At 46.9% G+C, this 13,450-nt stretch overlaps 3 protein-coding genes and 1 pseudogene across 4 annotated transcripts; 2 read left to right on the top strand and 2 right to left on the bottom strand.

The window, feature by feature from the left end:
- Nucleotides 1–4,371: 4,371 nt before the first annotated feature.
- Nucleotides 4,372–5,028, bottom strand: SETTUDRAFT_169070 (uncharacterized protein; the record flags this gene model as incomplete). Its single annotated transcript, XM_008026669.1, has 1 exon — nucleotides 4,372–5,028. The coding sequence occupies one exon, from the start codon at nucleotides 5,023–5,025 to the stop codon at nucleotides 4,750–4,752; it is 276 nt and encodes a 91-aa protein (XP_008024860.1). The 3' UTR covers nucleotides 4,372–4,749.
- Nucleotides 4,471–4,669, top strand: SETTUDRAFT_t134 (annotated as a pseudogene). The gene has a single exon. The product of its transcript is annotated as a tRNA-OTHER (tRNA).
- A 401-nt stretch (nucleotides 5,029–5,429) lies between the features above and the next one.
- On the bottom strand, nucleotides 5,430–6,109 carry SETTUDRAFT_169069 (uncharacterized protein). The gene has a single exon (XM_008026668.1). The coding sequence runs from the start codon at nucleotides 6,084–6,086 to the stop codon at nucleotides 5,709–5,711; it is 378 nt and encodes a 125-aa protein (XP_008024859.1). The 5' UTR covers nucleotides 6,087–6,109; the 3' UTR covers nucleotides 5,430–5,708.
- Nucleotides 6,110–6,548: 439 nt separating this feature from the next.
- Nucleotides 6,549–8,745, top strand: SETTUDRAFT_169068 (uncharacterized protein). Its single transcript, XM_008026667.1, has 5 exons — nucleotides 6,549–6,746; nucleotides 6,810–6,933; nucleotides 6,989–7,079; nucleotides 7,135–7,315; nucleotides 7,367–8,745. The coding sequence occupies exons 1-5, from the start codon at nucleotides 6,718–6,720 to the stop codon at nucleotides 8,295–8,297; spliced, it is 1,356 nt and encodes a 451-aa protein (XP_008024858.1). The 5' UTR covers nucleotides 6,549–6,717; the 3' UTR covers nucleotides 8,298–8,745.
- Nucleotides 8,746–13,450: the final 4,705 nt, after the last annotated feature.

Genomic DNA, 13,450 nt, shown 5'->3' with positions numbered 1-13,450 from the left:
ATTTTCAACTAATAATCGGCGATTTGTCTTTTTAGGGCTCCTAGTTAAGTCTCTATTAATAGATCTTTTATCTCTTTCTGAAAGCTTTGAAACTCCGCCTCTACTAACTCTTTCAAGTCTTTCTTTTCTGTATTTTTTTTCTTTTTAAATCGATAAATAGCGTCTCTAATAGCCTTAGGTGGCTTACTAAGTAAAATAGATATATTTTTAATGGCTATATTTGCCTTTAACAAACGGGCAACTTCAGCTTCAAATTTTGAAAATTTTGGATCCATAGTGAGGAATTAAGAAATCAGAAATTCAGGATAGAAAGAATCAAATATATAGTATATTATGACTAATCAGGCTTAGTAATACACTAAACTTAATTTAGTAACTTTGTCTTTAGAACTTAATATTTAATTCTAGAGGATTGCTAAAAATAGAAAAAAAACCTGTCACGTGATCTTCTATATATAGACTATCACATATCTCCAAACTAAGCCTTTTTAAGTAAGGACTATTGTTTTACAATAAATGAAATTTTTATTATTTTAGTCTCCTATATTCTATAATTTTTCTCCGCTCAGAGCTGTTGACTAAGCAGGAGATGGGCTCACTATGCCAAACTAGGAGATCTTGGCTTTCTAGATCTGCAATTCGTTTATTTTTAGCTATTTTTTCTAGCTAGATATAAAAGTTTCAAAATAACAACTTCTTAAGTGACGTTTTTTTCGTGTCACCCCTCTGTACTAAATTTAAGTTCTTATTTTATGTAATGGGCGGGCCCAACGGGCCGAGCGTACGACTACTTACGCCATCCATAGCCAAAAAGGCAGTAACAAGACTTCAAGCTTCTTGAAGTCTAGGTAGTCGTATAGATATACTCGATCATACACACTTAGGCGTAGCCTCTTACATTTCAAAGCTAATTCTTTTTCTAAAAAAGTACTGAAAAGAAAAACTATGTATCTTTACTTAAGAAGATAAAGTACTTTTATATACCTACTACGCTTAAAAAACTATATACTAAAATACTAAAGTATAGTAGCTCTTATAGCTTAGTAATTTACTTAATCTTAATACTATTAAAGTAGCCTAGCTATAGCTTGAAAGGAAAATAATATAAAAAGGCGTACTAAAGAGTTAAATAAAAGAGATAAAAGTATAGTAATAGTACTAAAATAAGCTACTTTAATATTAAATTTAAGCTTAGATAAAGTGTATTCTATTTTATATTTAAGAGATTGTTAAACTTAAAAGTAGTAATAAGTATAAGAAGAGGCAGCGGGACTAATCTATAAAGCTTTAGCCCTATTTTTGGCGGTAATTAATGCACCCCTGTTAGCAAGAACTTTTGACAGTCACCTCCGTAGCTGTTGTGCGAATGCGCACGAATGCTCCAACTCCTCCACATTCCCATTCCACAAGCGGCTAACACGTCCAGACGGACCACGGTCGAGTGAGCAGGGTCAACGTCTTCCACGGAACCACTATTGTTCTATGTCACCTTCTTCGTCGTCATCATCTTCTTCTTTCGACCAAATCACCCCCCCCCCTCCCCATCCCTACGTCATAACGGCTTGATCTATGTTTCAGATGCACGACTCAGTTCCCGCTCCTCAAGTCCCCCTCAACAATTTCCCCTCGGTCACGCAAGGCAAAAAGAAAATATCTAGGATCCTTTGATCGATCGTTCGCAACCCGTTTTTATTTCTTCTTTCCTTTCCTGTCATTCATTTCTCGTCCCTTTTGCGATAGTAATGATTTGCCGGCAAGGAAAATTTCGATAGACAGGACACAGGGGGCGGGAGGGCGGCAGGATGCCTGCTTTGGGCTACCTAAGCTGGCTGCCGTTTTCACTAATATATCTCCCTACTACTACTTACTCGTCACTACAAGGACGACGACGACGAGGGGAGAGTATGACAGGGAAAGGATCCCTTGGCTAGTTGTAGGTGTACGTTCATGGCACTGTTTCCTTACCCGCTTTACGCGTGTGTTTCCGTCTGTCTGCCTTCCCCCAGCACGCACCCGCCCCCCTTTTAGCGCGTGTTTGTGCGGCGTAGGTGGAGACGCAAGGGTACATTCATACGTACGTATGTAGTTTGAATTCAATGGACATATTTGCATCGGCACTTTCACAGGTCCGGGCTGTCTCTCTCTCTCTCTCTCTCTCTCTGGTTATGTGTATCTTATCCCAGGAAATTGTCTATATCACTGGCCCTTGTACATACATGTCCATGGCCATGACCATGACCATACTCTGCTTTGCTCATCCAGTGCTCTGACGCCAGAAAACATCAAACAAAGTCTTATCTATCTATCCATCTAGTACTCCCACGTCCTTTGTCCTTCCTCGCTTCCTCCCCCACGCATACACGTCCATTTTTCGGAGATTTTCTCCTACTTATCTCTCAGTCAGTCTATCTTTCCTTCTGCCTCGGCTGTGCACACATGTGGCTCTCAGCCGTTCATGTGCTATTTCCCTTGGCCTTGATGTGATTTCGTCTCGAGCTACGGGTTATTTGGTGGCGGCCCGCGTTGTGACCAATGGGCGCGCGTGGCGCTTTCTCTTTCTTCATCCCATGTATAACACGTGCGTGGGCTGCGCGATATAAGGTAGGGTAGTGGTAGGACGCTAGGGGTTTATGTAAGTAGGGGGCGGAGATGGGGTCCGAGGACCAACCGCCACTTTGTATCCAAGTCAGTCATGTACACACTTACTTGGCACCGTAGCACCATCCAAGCACACAGACACACGTTCGTGCGCACGCGGGAAGTGGAGAAGGACGGGTAGGCGCGTTTTTTTTTAAAAATTAAACTCACTAGGTTTCTGTCGTGCGTTCATGGGTTTGATTTGAGTGGCTGGTTTAATAAGACTGCGAGGTAGGGTACTTGGGACTTAATCACGCTAGGCTGGGTTGGTGGCAGGACATGACAGGGTAAGGGGGGTAAGCCCTCTTCCTTTCCTCCTCTCTCCCCCGCCCCCACCCCTCCATTTCCTTCCCTGCGCTGTGTAGATAGAGGCTTGGCGGTGTTTTATCTGCAATCGTGTACTACGTATCATGGTTACTATCGCAATGAAATTACATATGTGGTTTTGTTGGGGGTGGTGATGGCTATGGAACTGCTTTTCTCTCTATCTTGAGCCAAGCGTACATGAGGAGGAAAAGGTAAATAGATTGAGTCCCCTAGATGCCTTGGATCATCCCATCTTTGTAAATTGGTGGTGTCATGAAGACCTAGAGGCTAAGATGCCCTGGTTTTTGTTTTCGTCTGCTTGTCTGCTTACCTCCATGGATATGGATATGTTTGGCTTGTGTATGGCTTGTGTGTGGCTTTTGCGAGGCGGCGGCTATTCTCTCGCATCCCTGTCATCACTTGGTATGGCTGATATTCGCTTTTTCTCGGGATTTGGTTCCACCTATCATTCCACGTCGCTTCATGCAAGCAATGGATGGCTGTGGGTAACAAGGACAAAAGAGACTAGCTGTGGCGGTCGACTCCTTTGTGTAAAGTCTAGAAGCAAGAGGATCAATACGCACTAACGCTTTGGTCATTTATATTCATATTGGAAAACGTGACTGGGAACCGTAGCCATCATCAAGAAAGGTCACGACTCAAGACTTGTATCCAATAGCATCTGTAAGAAGTTGTAATCATTGTTTGTCTCAATTGCGAACAACCTGAATTTGATGTCGGGCCTGCAAAGTCTGGTAATCAATATAGTGGTTGGAAGCTAGGAGGACTGGTGAAGCTGCTCACACAGGGGCTACAGACCACTTGGTCTAGATTTATTTTCATAGTTTTGTCTTCATAGTTTATGTAGGTTGAAAACTAGACTTGAATCCAAACGGCATGCTTTGATAATATCTTAAAAGCTATTCCTCCGTGATCTATGTACTTGGATATGACTCAGTGTAGTACTTGACAAGAAAATTTTGTACATTGCAATACACCATTAATCTAGACATGGGACGTCCTTCATATCGTTGAGGTTAACTTAAAAAGTTGCTTCTTTCATCCTGAAATCCAGGCATTCTTTCCGCAGCACTCAGAGCAAGTAGTTCGCATTAACTTCACATCAATTTAGCTGGATATTCTGCTTCATTGGTGAACACAAGAGTGCTCGAGTGACAAAATGCTGCTGTCGAGCAGGCTGAACACATGCCGCGCCTGAGAGGATTTCATGATACATGAGACCAGGTCTCACTCGCGTTGCAGCAGGCTCGCTATCAAAGGTAAAATTGGATCTTCGCGGGGGCTGTTCAAATCGCTTTCGTCAAACCCTGAATAATTGATAATTTTCTGCACTGGTTTGGGGAATTGCTTACGACCGTTTGCTGGTTGTATGTCTAACCAGTCAAAGAATTCTGCTGCTTGTTTGCCTCTTCTATCCTTTGAGCACAACGATGTTGGTCCTATGTATTGCATGCCCCTTTCTACGATATCCAAGCAACTCCATACTCCTCTAACAGTAGATTAATAGGGGATTTGGTCCAGTGGCAAGACGCTCGCGCCAGGGACATCAAACGCTTAGCGTTGGGAGCCGATATGGCACGGGGCACCTAACCAGTGTTCATGGGCAGATTATTGCACCTATGCCACCCAATGTAGCTATATGTCTAGAGTCTGTAGCAGACTATAGATATCGCGAGAAACGGAAGTTCGAGTCTTCCAATACCCAAATCTTTTTGCTGTTGATTGGTTGACAATGACTTGCATGGTGAAACCGCCATTCGGTGGGCGCATTGTTCAAGCAAGGGTTCATTCCTTCACCCCCCTCCTTCTCGCCTTATCCCACTCTTTTTGCTCTTTCAAGAACCTCTCTTTCTTGTCCACATAACCGTCGTGCATTTTGGCTCGCTCCCACACCTCCTTGAATACCTCGCTCGCCTCGAGCTTTTCCTTCATACCCTTGTGTCCTTTACTTTTGTCCAATTTCTCTCCAGTGTTTTTATCGTACTTTTTGCCGCCAGCATGGTTTGCATACCTCTTTGCGCGCGTCATGCCCATTTGTAAGAACTTGCGGGACATGTCCATGCCGATAAAGTCGTCATGATCGTTGTATTGCAGGAACGTCTCGTAGATTTCTGATGAGGATTGACGCGCGATAGATGGTGTTTTGAAGCGCCATAAAGGAAGAATCTCGGACTTGTATGGTTCGAATGTTAGAACGCCCGTTTCGCCGCGGCCGATGCGGTAGGCCATTCTTTGGGCTTTTGTGAGTGGCTCCGTGGGCATTTTGTGCGTACCTATACGTGACTGAGCTGAGAGTGAAAGTGGCAGCCATGGAGCTGGGAAGGGAGGGAGTGACTGACGTGTGTTGGTTCGTGGACCCTGATGACGTACTTGGTGCTTTCACGCTATGCGACACGCGATCACGTTTTTCTGGGCACGCACTTGGTGTGTAGTATGCCATAGCTGAGGTCCCGGATGGATTACCTGGTGTTACGTCTGATTGGTTGACGATGCGTGTTAAGTGAATATATATAAGAATTTGTACATGTAAGTCTGCTCCCATTGGAACGGAATTGGTTATCCGCTATATGCATTGAGATGCAACCCTTCCCTCTAATGCGATGTGGCGTGTCTAGAGCTTGTGGTAGTATGAAGCTGTCCCCCGGGTAGGATATATGCCATGCATTCGCCGATTCACGCTCCTGGCCTGTCTTGATGCCGCTTTGACACTCGGTCAACTGTATTGCTTTCCTCCCAGACACTCGCTACTGGCCGCCACTCTTTCCCCAGGGCCTACATATCGCCTTCTCGACCCGTTGCACAATGGACAGCTGCTGCTCTTCCTTGTCTTCGTCATAGACACCCAAGACCTGGCCAATCAGCCCACCAGGCTTGGGCACTGGACATTCTCGCTTTGCAGCCAATTTCCTCTCAATAAACTGCTGCTGCCGCGGCTCTTCACCCACAGCGTCGTCGCTGGTGTCGCCTTCAGATATCCTCCGTCGTCTGCGCCTGCGGCTCTCGCCTGTGGGATCGGCCGAGTCGGCAAGTGTGCGTGGGTCTACGGGGCAGGGCAAGATGTGCGGTGCTGCGACGACGAGAAACGATATCATCAGCGTCGAAGTAAAGAGCGACGTGGTCATGCGCGAGCGAGGGTGGAGGTGGGGAGGCATGGTGTGGGTGGTGGTGGTGGGTGGTGGGTGAAGTTAGCGAGCGGGCTGGCGAGGCATGCCCGGGCGTATGGCGCTGTTGGAGGCGTCGCGGCGTCTGGCGAGTGCCTCGAGATGTCGTGCGCGGCCAATTGAGGCGCCTCGAGCAGGTGCAGACGTCGGGGGGAGGCGGTGGGCGCGGGGTTGTGGGTGGTGATGGACTTTTGGTGGAGGGAACATCCAAGGCCGAGCTAGCAGCTGCACGGCTCAAGGCAGATCCCTGCGCCTCGGGACGCCCGCCGTGCTGTGCATCGCATGCTCGACAACCACCAGCCCACCATTATGCGCCTTTACTGCTGCTAGCCAGCTGCAACTCGCTACCCCCCATTGCCATCCTTATGCCCGAGAGCCTACACCAGCATCGTTACCAGCACCCCGATACCTGTTGGATCCACGCCAACAACGCGCCCCACGCGTACCGCCACCCTCGACGCCATCCGCGCCCACCAACTTCTGCGACATAGACAGCTTGCCCAAACACCCGTTGCTTGGGTGCGTTGCCACGGATCCACGCCCCCGATCTCCAGAGTGCTCCTGTGCGCGCTCGTAGCGCAGAGCCGTCACCATGAGCGCGGGCGGTAGCGACCTTGACAAGTATGGCCAGCCACTCAGCCTCCACCACATAGACACCCAGTGCGGCACTGACAGCCATTACAGAGCCATTCAGCAGCTCCGCGCATGCCGTCCCATTCCCGAGAATCAGGTTCGAGAGCTGTGTTACAAGGCACGCGAGCTGCTCATTGAGGAGGGCAATGTGGTGGGCGTCGATGCGCCAGTGACGGTACGCAACGACACAGGCTGTCTCGTGAGCCCAGCTAATCGCACAATTCCGGCAGATATGCGGTGACATCCACGGACAGTTCCACGACCTCATGGAGCTGTTCCGTGTTGGCGGAGACGTGCCTGACACCAACTACCTCTTTATGGGTATGCACAGGCTCCATCTGCATGATCAGGCAAACCCCGGCTGACCGTGTCCCAGGCGACTTCGTTGACCGTGGCTTCTACTCGCTCGAATCTTTCCTCCTACTCTTGTGTCTCAAAGTCCGATACCCAGACAGAATCACGCTAATCCGGGGCAACCACGAGTCGCGACAAATAACAACGGTATACGGCTTCTACGATGAGTGCCTGCGGAAATACGGTAGCGCGAATGTATGGAGGTATGTATTGCCGCTGCAATTCGGCTGGAACGTGTGGCTGATCTCTGGCAGGTATTGCTGTGAAGTGTTTGACTACCTCGCCCTCGGCGCTCTCGTCCAAGGCGCCGCAACATCCCTTCAAGCCACCGATGGCCCCATAGCAGAGACCAGTAACGCAGAGAATATGCCTGATATCGACCAAGACATTGAGATTGAAACACTCAACGCCAACGGCGAGGTCATGTACCGTTATGCACGGAACTCGGACTCGCATTCGAGCGCCGCTTCACAGATGAGCGGGAACATGGGCTCTTCATCGCCCGTCGCTCAAACGCCTGGACGTGTCGGTCCCGCTGGCACGGGCGCAACCTCCTCCGCCAACGGATCAGCTCGCAACGACACGGGTGCCATTCTTTGTGTACACGGCGGTCTATCACCTCTCGTCGACTCAGTTGATAAGATTCGGTTGCTTGACCGAAAACAAGAAGTGCCACACGAAGGAGCAATGTGCGACTTGTTGTGGTCCGATCCCGACGAGATAGATGGCTGGGGCCTGTCGCCACGTGGTGCAGGTTTCCTGTTTGGTGCGGATATTGTCAAGACCTTCAACCACAAGAACGACCTCAGTCTTATTGCGAGAGCCCACCAACTGGTCATGGAGGGCTTCAAAGAAATGTTTGACTCGACCATTGTGACTGTGTGGTCAGCACCCAATTATTGCTACCGCTGCGGTAACGTAGCCGCCATTCTCGAACTCGGAGAGGATGGCTCCAACGCTGGCTACCAGAGAAGATCGAACGGCGACAGGGGTGGAGGAGGTGGGGGCTGGGTTCTTGGTTCCAATGCTGGACCGAATGGAGAGAGGCGATTGAGCCCTATGCTCAACGACAATTTCCAGAGAAACAGGGACGGTCCCGGACGACGGTATCGCGTCTTTGAAGCCGCACCCCAAGACTCAAGGGGCATGCCAGCCAAGAAGCCCGTCGCCGACTACTTTCTCTAGGACAGGAAAGAGACGAATGCTGCCAAAGAAATATCCAAAATCCGGGAGATGGGCGTGATGAGTGGCTCGCTCTCAAACCACCATGTGCTCAGAGCGCGCACGCGTGCCGCCGAGTATTTTCTGTAATAGAAGCCTCGGGCATCTGGACTTGTTGCCGGGCAGTTTGGATCCAACATGCGAGGGTGCGCTGGAGTGCATCAAAACAGCTGTAGGCATTGTCGACATGGATACCCGAGTTAATACCACCAGCAAACGATTGACGAGGACACAATGCCAGTTTTTTGTTTTTTTCTCATCGCATTGACAGTTCCTAACAGAACTTTGGTTATCATTCGAGGGATCAGGGGGCGTGGGAGTTGTGTGGAGAGAAGACTAGCGGTCTTTATATTATGAATGGAAATGGATATACGGCGCCGAACGGCAAACACTAAGGCAGCGCAAACGATTCCTCCAGCTAGTGAACTCCTATGTCATCTCCATGGCTCTGTATACTTACTGTTTATATCATTATTGCCCACGATGTTTTCTGAGGCCAAGGTACGGCCACTACCATCAAACTGAGGGCGGTCATATTCCTATACACTAGAACCAGTAGTAAAGTATCTATGCCAGGTTCTTTCCCAAAATCCCCTACGAGACCTCTTGTTGCCTGCTCTATCGACCCAAGCATGCCGTAGTAGCAAAAAAAATTCAAAAACATACAACAGTAGGGATTCGCCAGTGGTCACCCAGCTGCCTACTATGCCACCGGTCAAAGGTTTATCAAGTGGAGATCCAACGGGTTCCTGAAAATAACTTTGCCTATGGTCGTATGTGCCGTAATTGTAGATTGGATACTATAAGTTAGGGCGCGGTTGAGGCTGAGCAGACCGGCCGACCGATCTTGGGTATAGTACATGCAAGCCAGTCCCTTCTCGTGTAGGTCAAGAATTTACTGGATGTAACTATTTGTAGTTCCTATGTAAATTACTGCCTGCCCACTATGTATATGGTGCAGGGTTTACCTCACTGCTGTCTTTGATCGAGTTCGTCACTTACTGTCATGTTAAATCTGTGGTGTCTAGGCATCCATATGGCGAGTAGAATATCTCATTGGCATTTTATACGCGAGGATGATATGGGGATAAGTTCAACAGGCTACTACCACTCAAGAGGTACATCAATGGGTTAAACAGATCAAAGTTTGCAGATTTGGTGATCGGCACTTGACGGGCGGAGCCTTGGCATAAGTACCCGAACGCCAAGCGTGCCGCTCATAAGACATAACTTGGCCATCATGTGATGTCCACATCAGTATGGAAGATGATGATGATGCAGGAAATATGAACATAATTCAATCAGTGGCACATGACTCTGAACACAGTCCGATTCAAGGTAGTGCTCGGGGAAGGGCGGCAGGAAGAGTATGTTTAACACCCATGTCGATTTTGGTATTAACTTCAGCCTCCCGGATGACCCGAGTCGGTGAGACTCATGACACGTACTGAGTATGGCCCAGAATCTGACAAAGGCCAGGGAAATTCATTGCCAAGCCAGTGATACACGGCCGCTAGTTGTATTGAAGATGCATTGTGGTGCGTTTCTACCACATACTGCGAACCCTAATCGTCTTCGGTCTGCAGCACCTGAGGATGTGGCAGCTCTTTCTCAGAGGCATGTTTTGCTAGTCAGTCTTTTGATTGTTTGATGACCTTGATGTTGATCACCATGCCGGCTGTCTTGGCTTCACAAGCTTTCATAGAAACTGTACATCGGGTCTGTGCTTCTCCAGCAGCCCCGTCCCTCTGCCCATCAACTACGATTTTCCCATTTGCAACACTGCTCAGCTTAGCAACGTGAGCCAAGTCGTCTTCGTAATTCTTCGGCATAGCGACCCTGTCGGCACTACATCTGTGGAGCGTCTTACCGTGCCTTGGAAGATCTAAGACCTGCCGGGAAGGTAGGGAATGGGAACGCATCTCGCATACACCCACTTCATTCCCAAAAATATCTTGAACAGACAATTTAGGTTGGTCTCTGATCATCTGTGCCCTCACGTATGGATGGTCTGGTTTGTCTATTGGCCAAGCATCATGCCAAGTTGAGCTACTATCCGTGCGCAGCCAACGAGCCAGTACAGTCAACAAGCCACCCTACCAAGATTAGACGACTAAAAAGATGAGGTTATTAAGCCACCCACAAAAGCTATTATTGTAAGATCTTTTAGTGTATCACTATATAGACGCTACTAAAGCGTTTGCACTACTTATATCTCGCTAGCGTCTTAATTTAGCGGGTGTGCAGGCTAAACTTAGGTAAAAAGGGCGCCTAAGGCGGACCCTTAACTACCTAGCTTAATAGAGCAACAACACGACGATGCTTTGCTGGTTTTTTTGCTAGCTTAACTAAGGCTTCTTACTTACGCTTATTTGCTATATTATAAGTTTTTTTTAGTGTTGTAGCTTATTGTTGTTATTTAAGCGCCTAGGTAGCTGCCTTTTCTTTAGCGCGCGATTTCTGCTTACGCTCACGCTCTATTTTAGCTTCCTGTTAAGCAACCTTTGCAGCTTCTGAAATTTTAAGATTGTAGAGCTTTGCCGCCGCCTTAAGTTCCTTATCCTTAGCTTTTTGGAGTTGTTCCTGCTTCTTTTGCTCTTCTTGTACACTGTTACGAACCTAAGGAAGGGAACAGCACGAAGATAAAGAAAGAAGAAAGGAAGAAGCCCATGTCAAGGCCTCACGAAATAACAAGAGCATATAGACTAATGACGCATAAGCGCCCCGCGTCCCACGGTCTTGGCGGAACGCCACCATGAGACAAGTCACGTGTGTCCCACGGATCCCACGATGTCCCACGAAGTACCACGCATAGGACAACATGATACATGTAGGACAATATAGAACATAGGACATTCCTTTAGTATATAGCATAGGCATTAAGCCCTTATAGCTTAATGTGTTTAACTTAAGTTTTAAGTACAAGTACAATACAAAGAGTTATTCTACTTGCACGTTACTGTCCTCGTTTGCACCCTGTCACTCTATCTGCGAAAACTAACTAACAAGAAGATCAACACCAGAAGTCTTATATTACTTCCACTTGATCTAGACTCTTAACACTTTAAACACCCTTAAGATAAGCGATATTGCAATAGACACCCTAACCGCTTCCTAGACTAGAGGAACTACCGTCAACGCCTACAAGCCTAACCTTTACTATAGCGACTGCAACAAGCTTAAAGCTTAGCTCCTCTAGGTTAACTGTTACTTCCACCTAGCTAGAGACAAAATTAAGAATAACAACAAGGTTGTCTTAGCTACTACGTACCTTTAAGGTGACGCAGAAAAATAGGCTAATCTAATTATTAAAAGCTATATGGATAACTCCATTACTAACGCCGACAACACTACCCTAGTCGAAGATTAGGATGCTTTTAAGACTAGGATGCGACAAAACTTCTTACCTTTTAAGGAATCCCTAATTGCTAAATAAAAAATTTAGACCTTACGCTAAACTAGGTCTATAACTAATTACACGACCTAGTTCTAGCAGTACGCTACAAACATTAAATAAGACAACAACGCTCTTATACGCATGTATCGCTAGGGCCTCAAGCTAATAGTGCGCAGAGAACTTATAAAAAGTAGAGCTAACGTTACTAACCTTAACAAACTTATAGCAGAGGCTATACGACTTAACAACAAGCTTTATAAGCTTATATTAGAAGAATAACTATTTAATTAGAGAACGCGCAACAATAACAATAGGAACAATTAGCCTTAACAACAACACTACCGACGTTCTTAGCCTAACTAGGGGCGACAAAGGAGCTATTAGCCTAGGACACCTAGTGCATATGCAACTAATAGGTACGAACCTATGCACCTTAACAACATTAACTATAAAAAGGGACCTAGCAAGCCTTACTACGAGAAAAACAAGGACAATAAGAAGAAAAAGATTAACTGCTACGTATGTGGCAAGGAAGGCCATATAGCGCGCAACTATATAAGCAAGAACAAGGTTAAGCGATAGCTCAACGTCCTACGTAGGAAGTTGGAGTTAGACGACGATAAATTATAGAACGTTATCACCTAACTAGAGATTGAATATCACCTAAACGACATAGAAGTCATTAGTAGATTAGAGGACCTAACCCTAACCACGTCTAAGGACACATCTAAAGCTAAACTAGTTAGCGACGAGGAATACAAGACGCCAGATAAGGAGGAACAACCCCTCGCGTCTAAGTACAAAAAGATGGCACGATTTTAGGACAAAAATAGGCCATCCACGCCCTACGTAAAGAGGCAAGACAGCGCGATACTAGAATTACCTAAGACCCAACGTTAAGAAATCCTAGCAGAAGTAACTAAATGGATTAACGCCCTATCTACACTACTAGGACACCCTAATAAACCCTACACTACTAAGGATGATAATAACGAAACGCTGCTTAACTTGTACCAACAACTGTGGCACCTACGATTGGACATTAACTTCTACTAAGTCTAGACAACACAGCGACTACCTACTTATAAGTACATTAACAGCAACATTAACTAGCTAAGGGAAGGCCTTACACTACAATAGGCATAATAAGCTAAGCAAAACTAAGTATATGATAACTCTACGGAACCCGTATAGTACTAGTACGACGTAAGGAACAAGAATCACGCTAGCCTATCATGGACCGCGTGTACGCATGACTACTGCCCAACTTACTACTTAGACAAGAGAGGAGCTAGATAGAGCCTATAGCACGCTAAGGGCATGCCTAAGTGTAAATGGCTATAGTACGAATGCAATAACAACAGCTGCCCTAAACACTTATAGGATAAGCGAGAAAGGATGCACTTTCTAGGACAAGAAGATCCCTAGGACATTATACAGATGCAGACAGTATACGAAGTGCAGTACCTAGATGGCCCCTTTGTAAGGGGCTGCGCTCCGGGGAGCAATCGCGAGGTATACAAGAGGTTGTATTCGATAGAGAGCTATAGAGTCTACTTGCGTGGTGTTTATTTACTTGTCGGAGAAAGGTTGCACCGAGTGTCTGAGCGCGTCGTCTGGGCGCCGCTCAGGCCTCGCACAGATGCCGGGTTGCAGAGTAAGACCTGGCGTCTGCTGCTTGACCGAGATTCCATCGAGGAGCTATCTAAAGGGCGTTCAG

This window comes from Exserohilum turcica, assembly GCF_000359705.1.
Source record: "Exserohilum turcica Et28A unplaced genomic scaffold SETTUscaffold_19, whole genome shotgun sequence".
Taxonomy (NCBI): Eukaryota; Fungi; Ascomycota; class Dothideomycetes; order Pleosporales; family Pleosporaceae; genus Exserohilum; species Exserohilum turcicum.
This window is presented reverse-complemented; position numbering and strand designations above follow the sequence as displayed.

Bases quoted from the DNA above. Each gene is read 5' to 3' on its own strand.
- SETTUDRAFT_169069 (XM_008026668.1), bottom strand. From the start codon at position 6,086: ATGACCACGTCGCTCTTTACTTCGACGCTGATGATATCGTTTCTCGTC.
- SETTUDRAFT_169068 (XM_008026667.1), top strand. From the start codon at position 6,718: ATGAGCGCGGGCGGTAGCGACCTTGACAA. The intron at 6,934-6,988 runs GTACGCAACGAC...CAATTCCGGCAG, and splicing joins GCGTCGATGCGCCAGTGACG to ATATGCGGTGACATCCACGG. The intron at 7,080-7,134 runs GTATGCACAGGC...ACCGTGTCCCAG, and splicing joins CACCAACTACCTCTTTATGG to GCGACTTCGTTGACCGTGGC.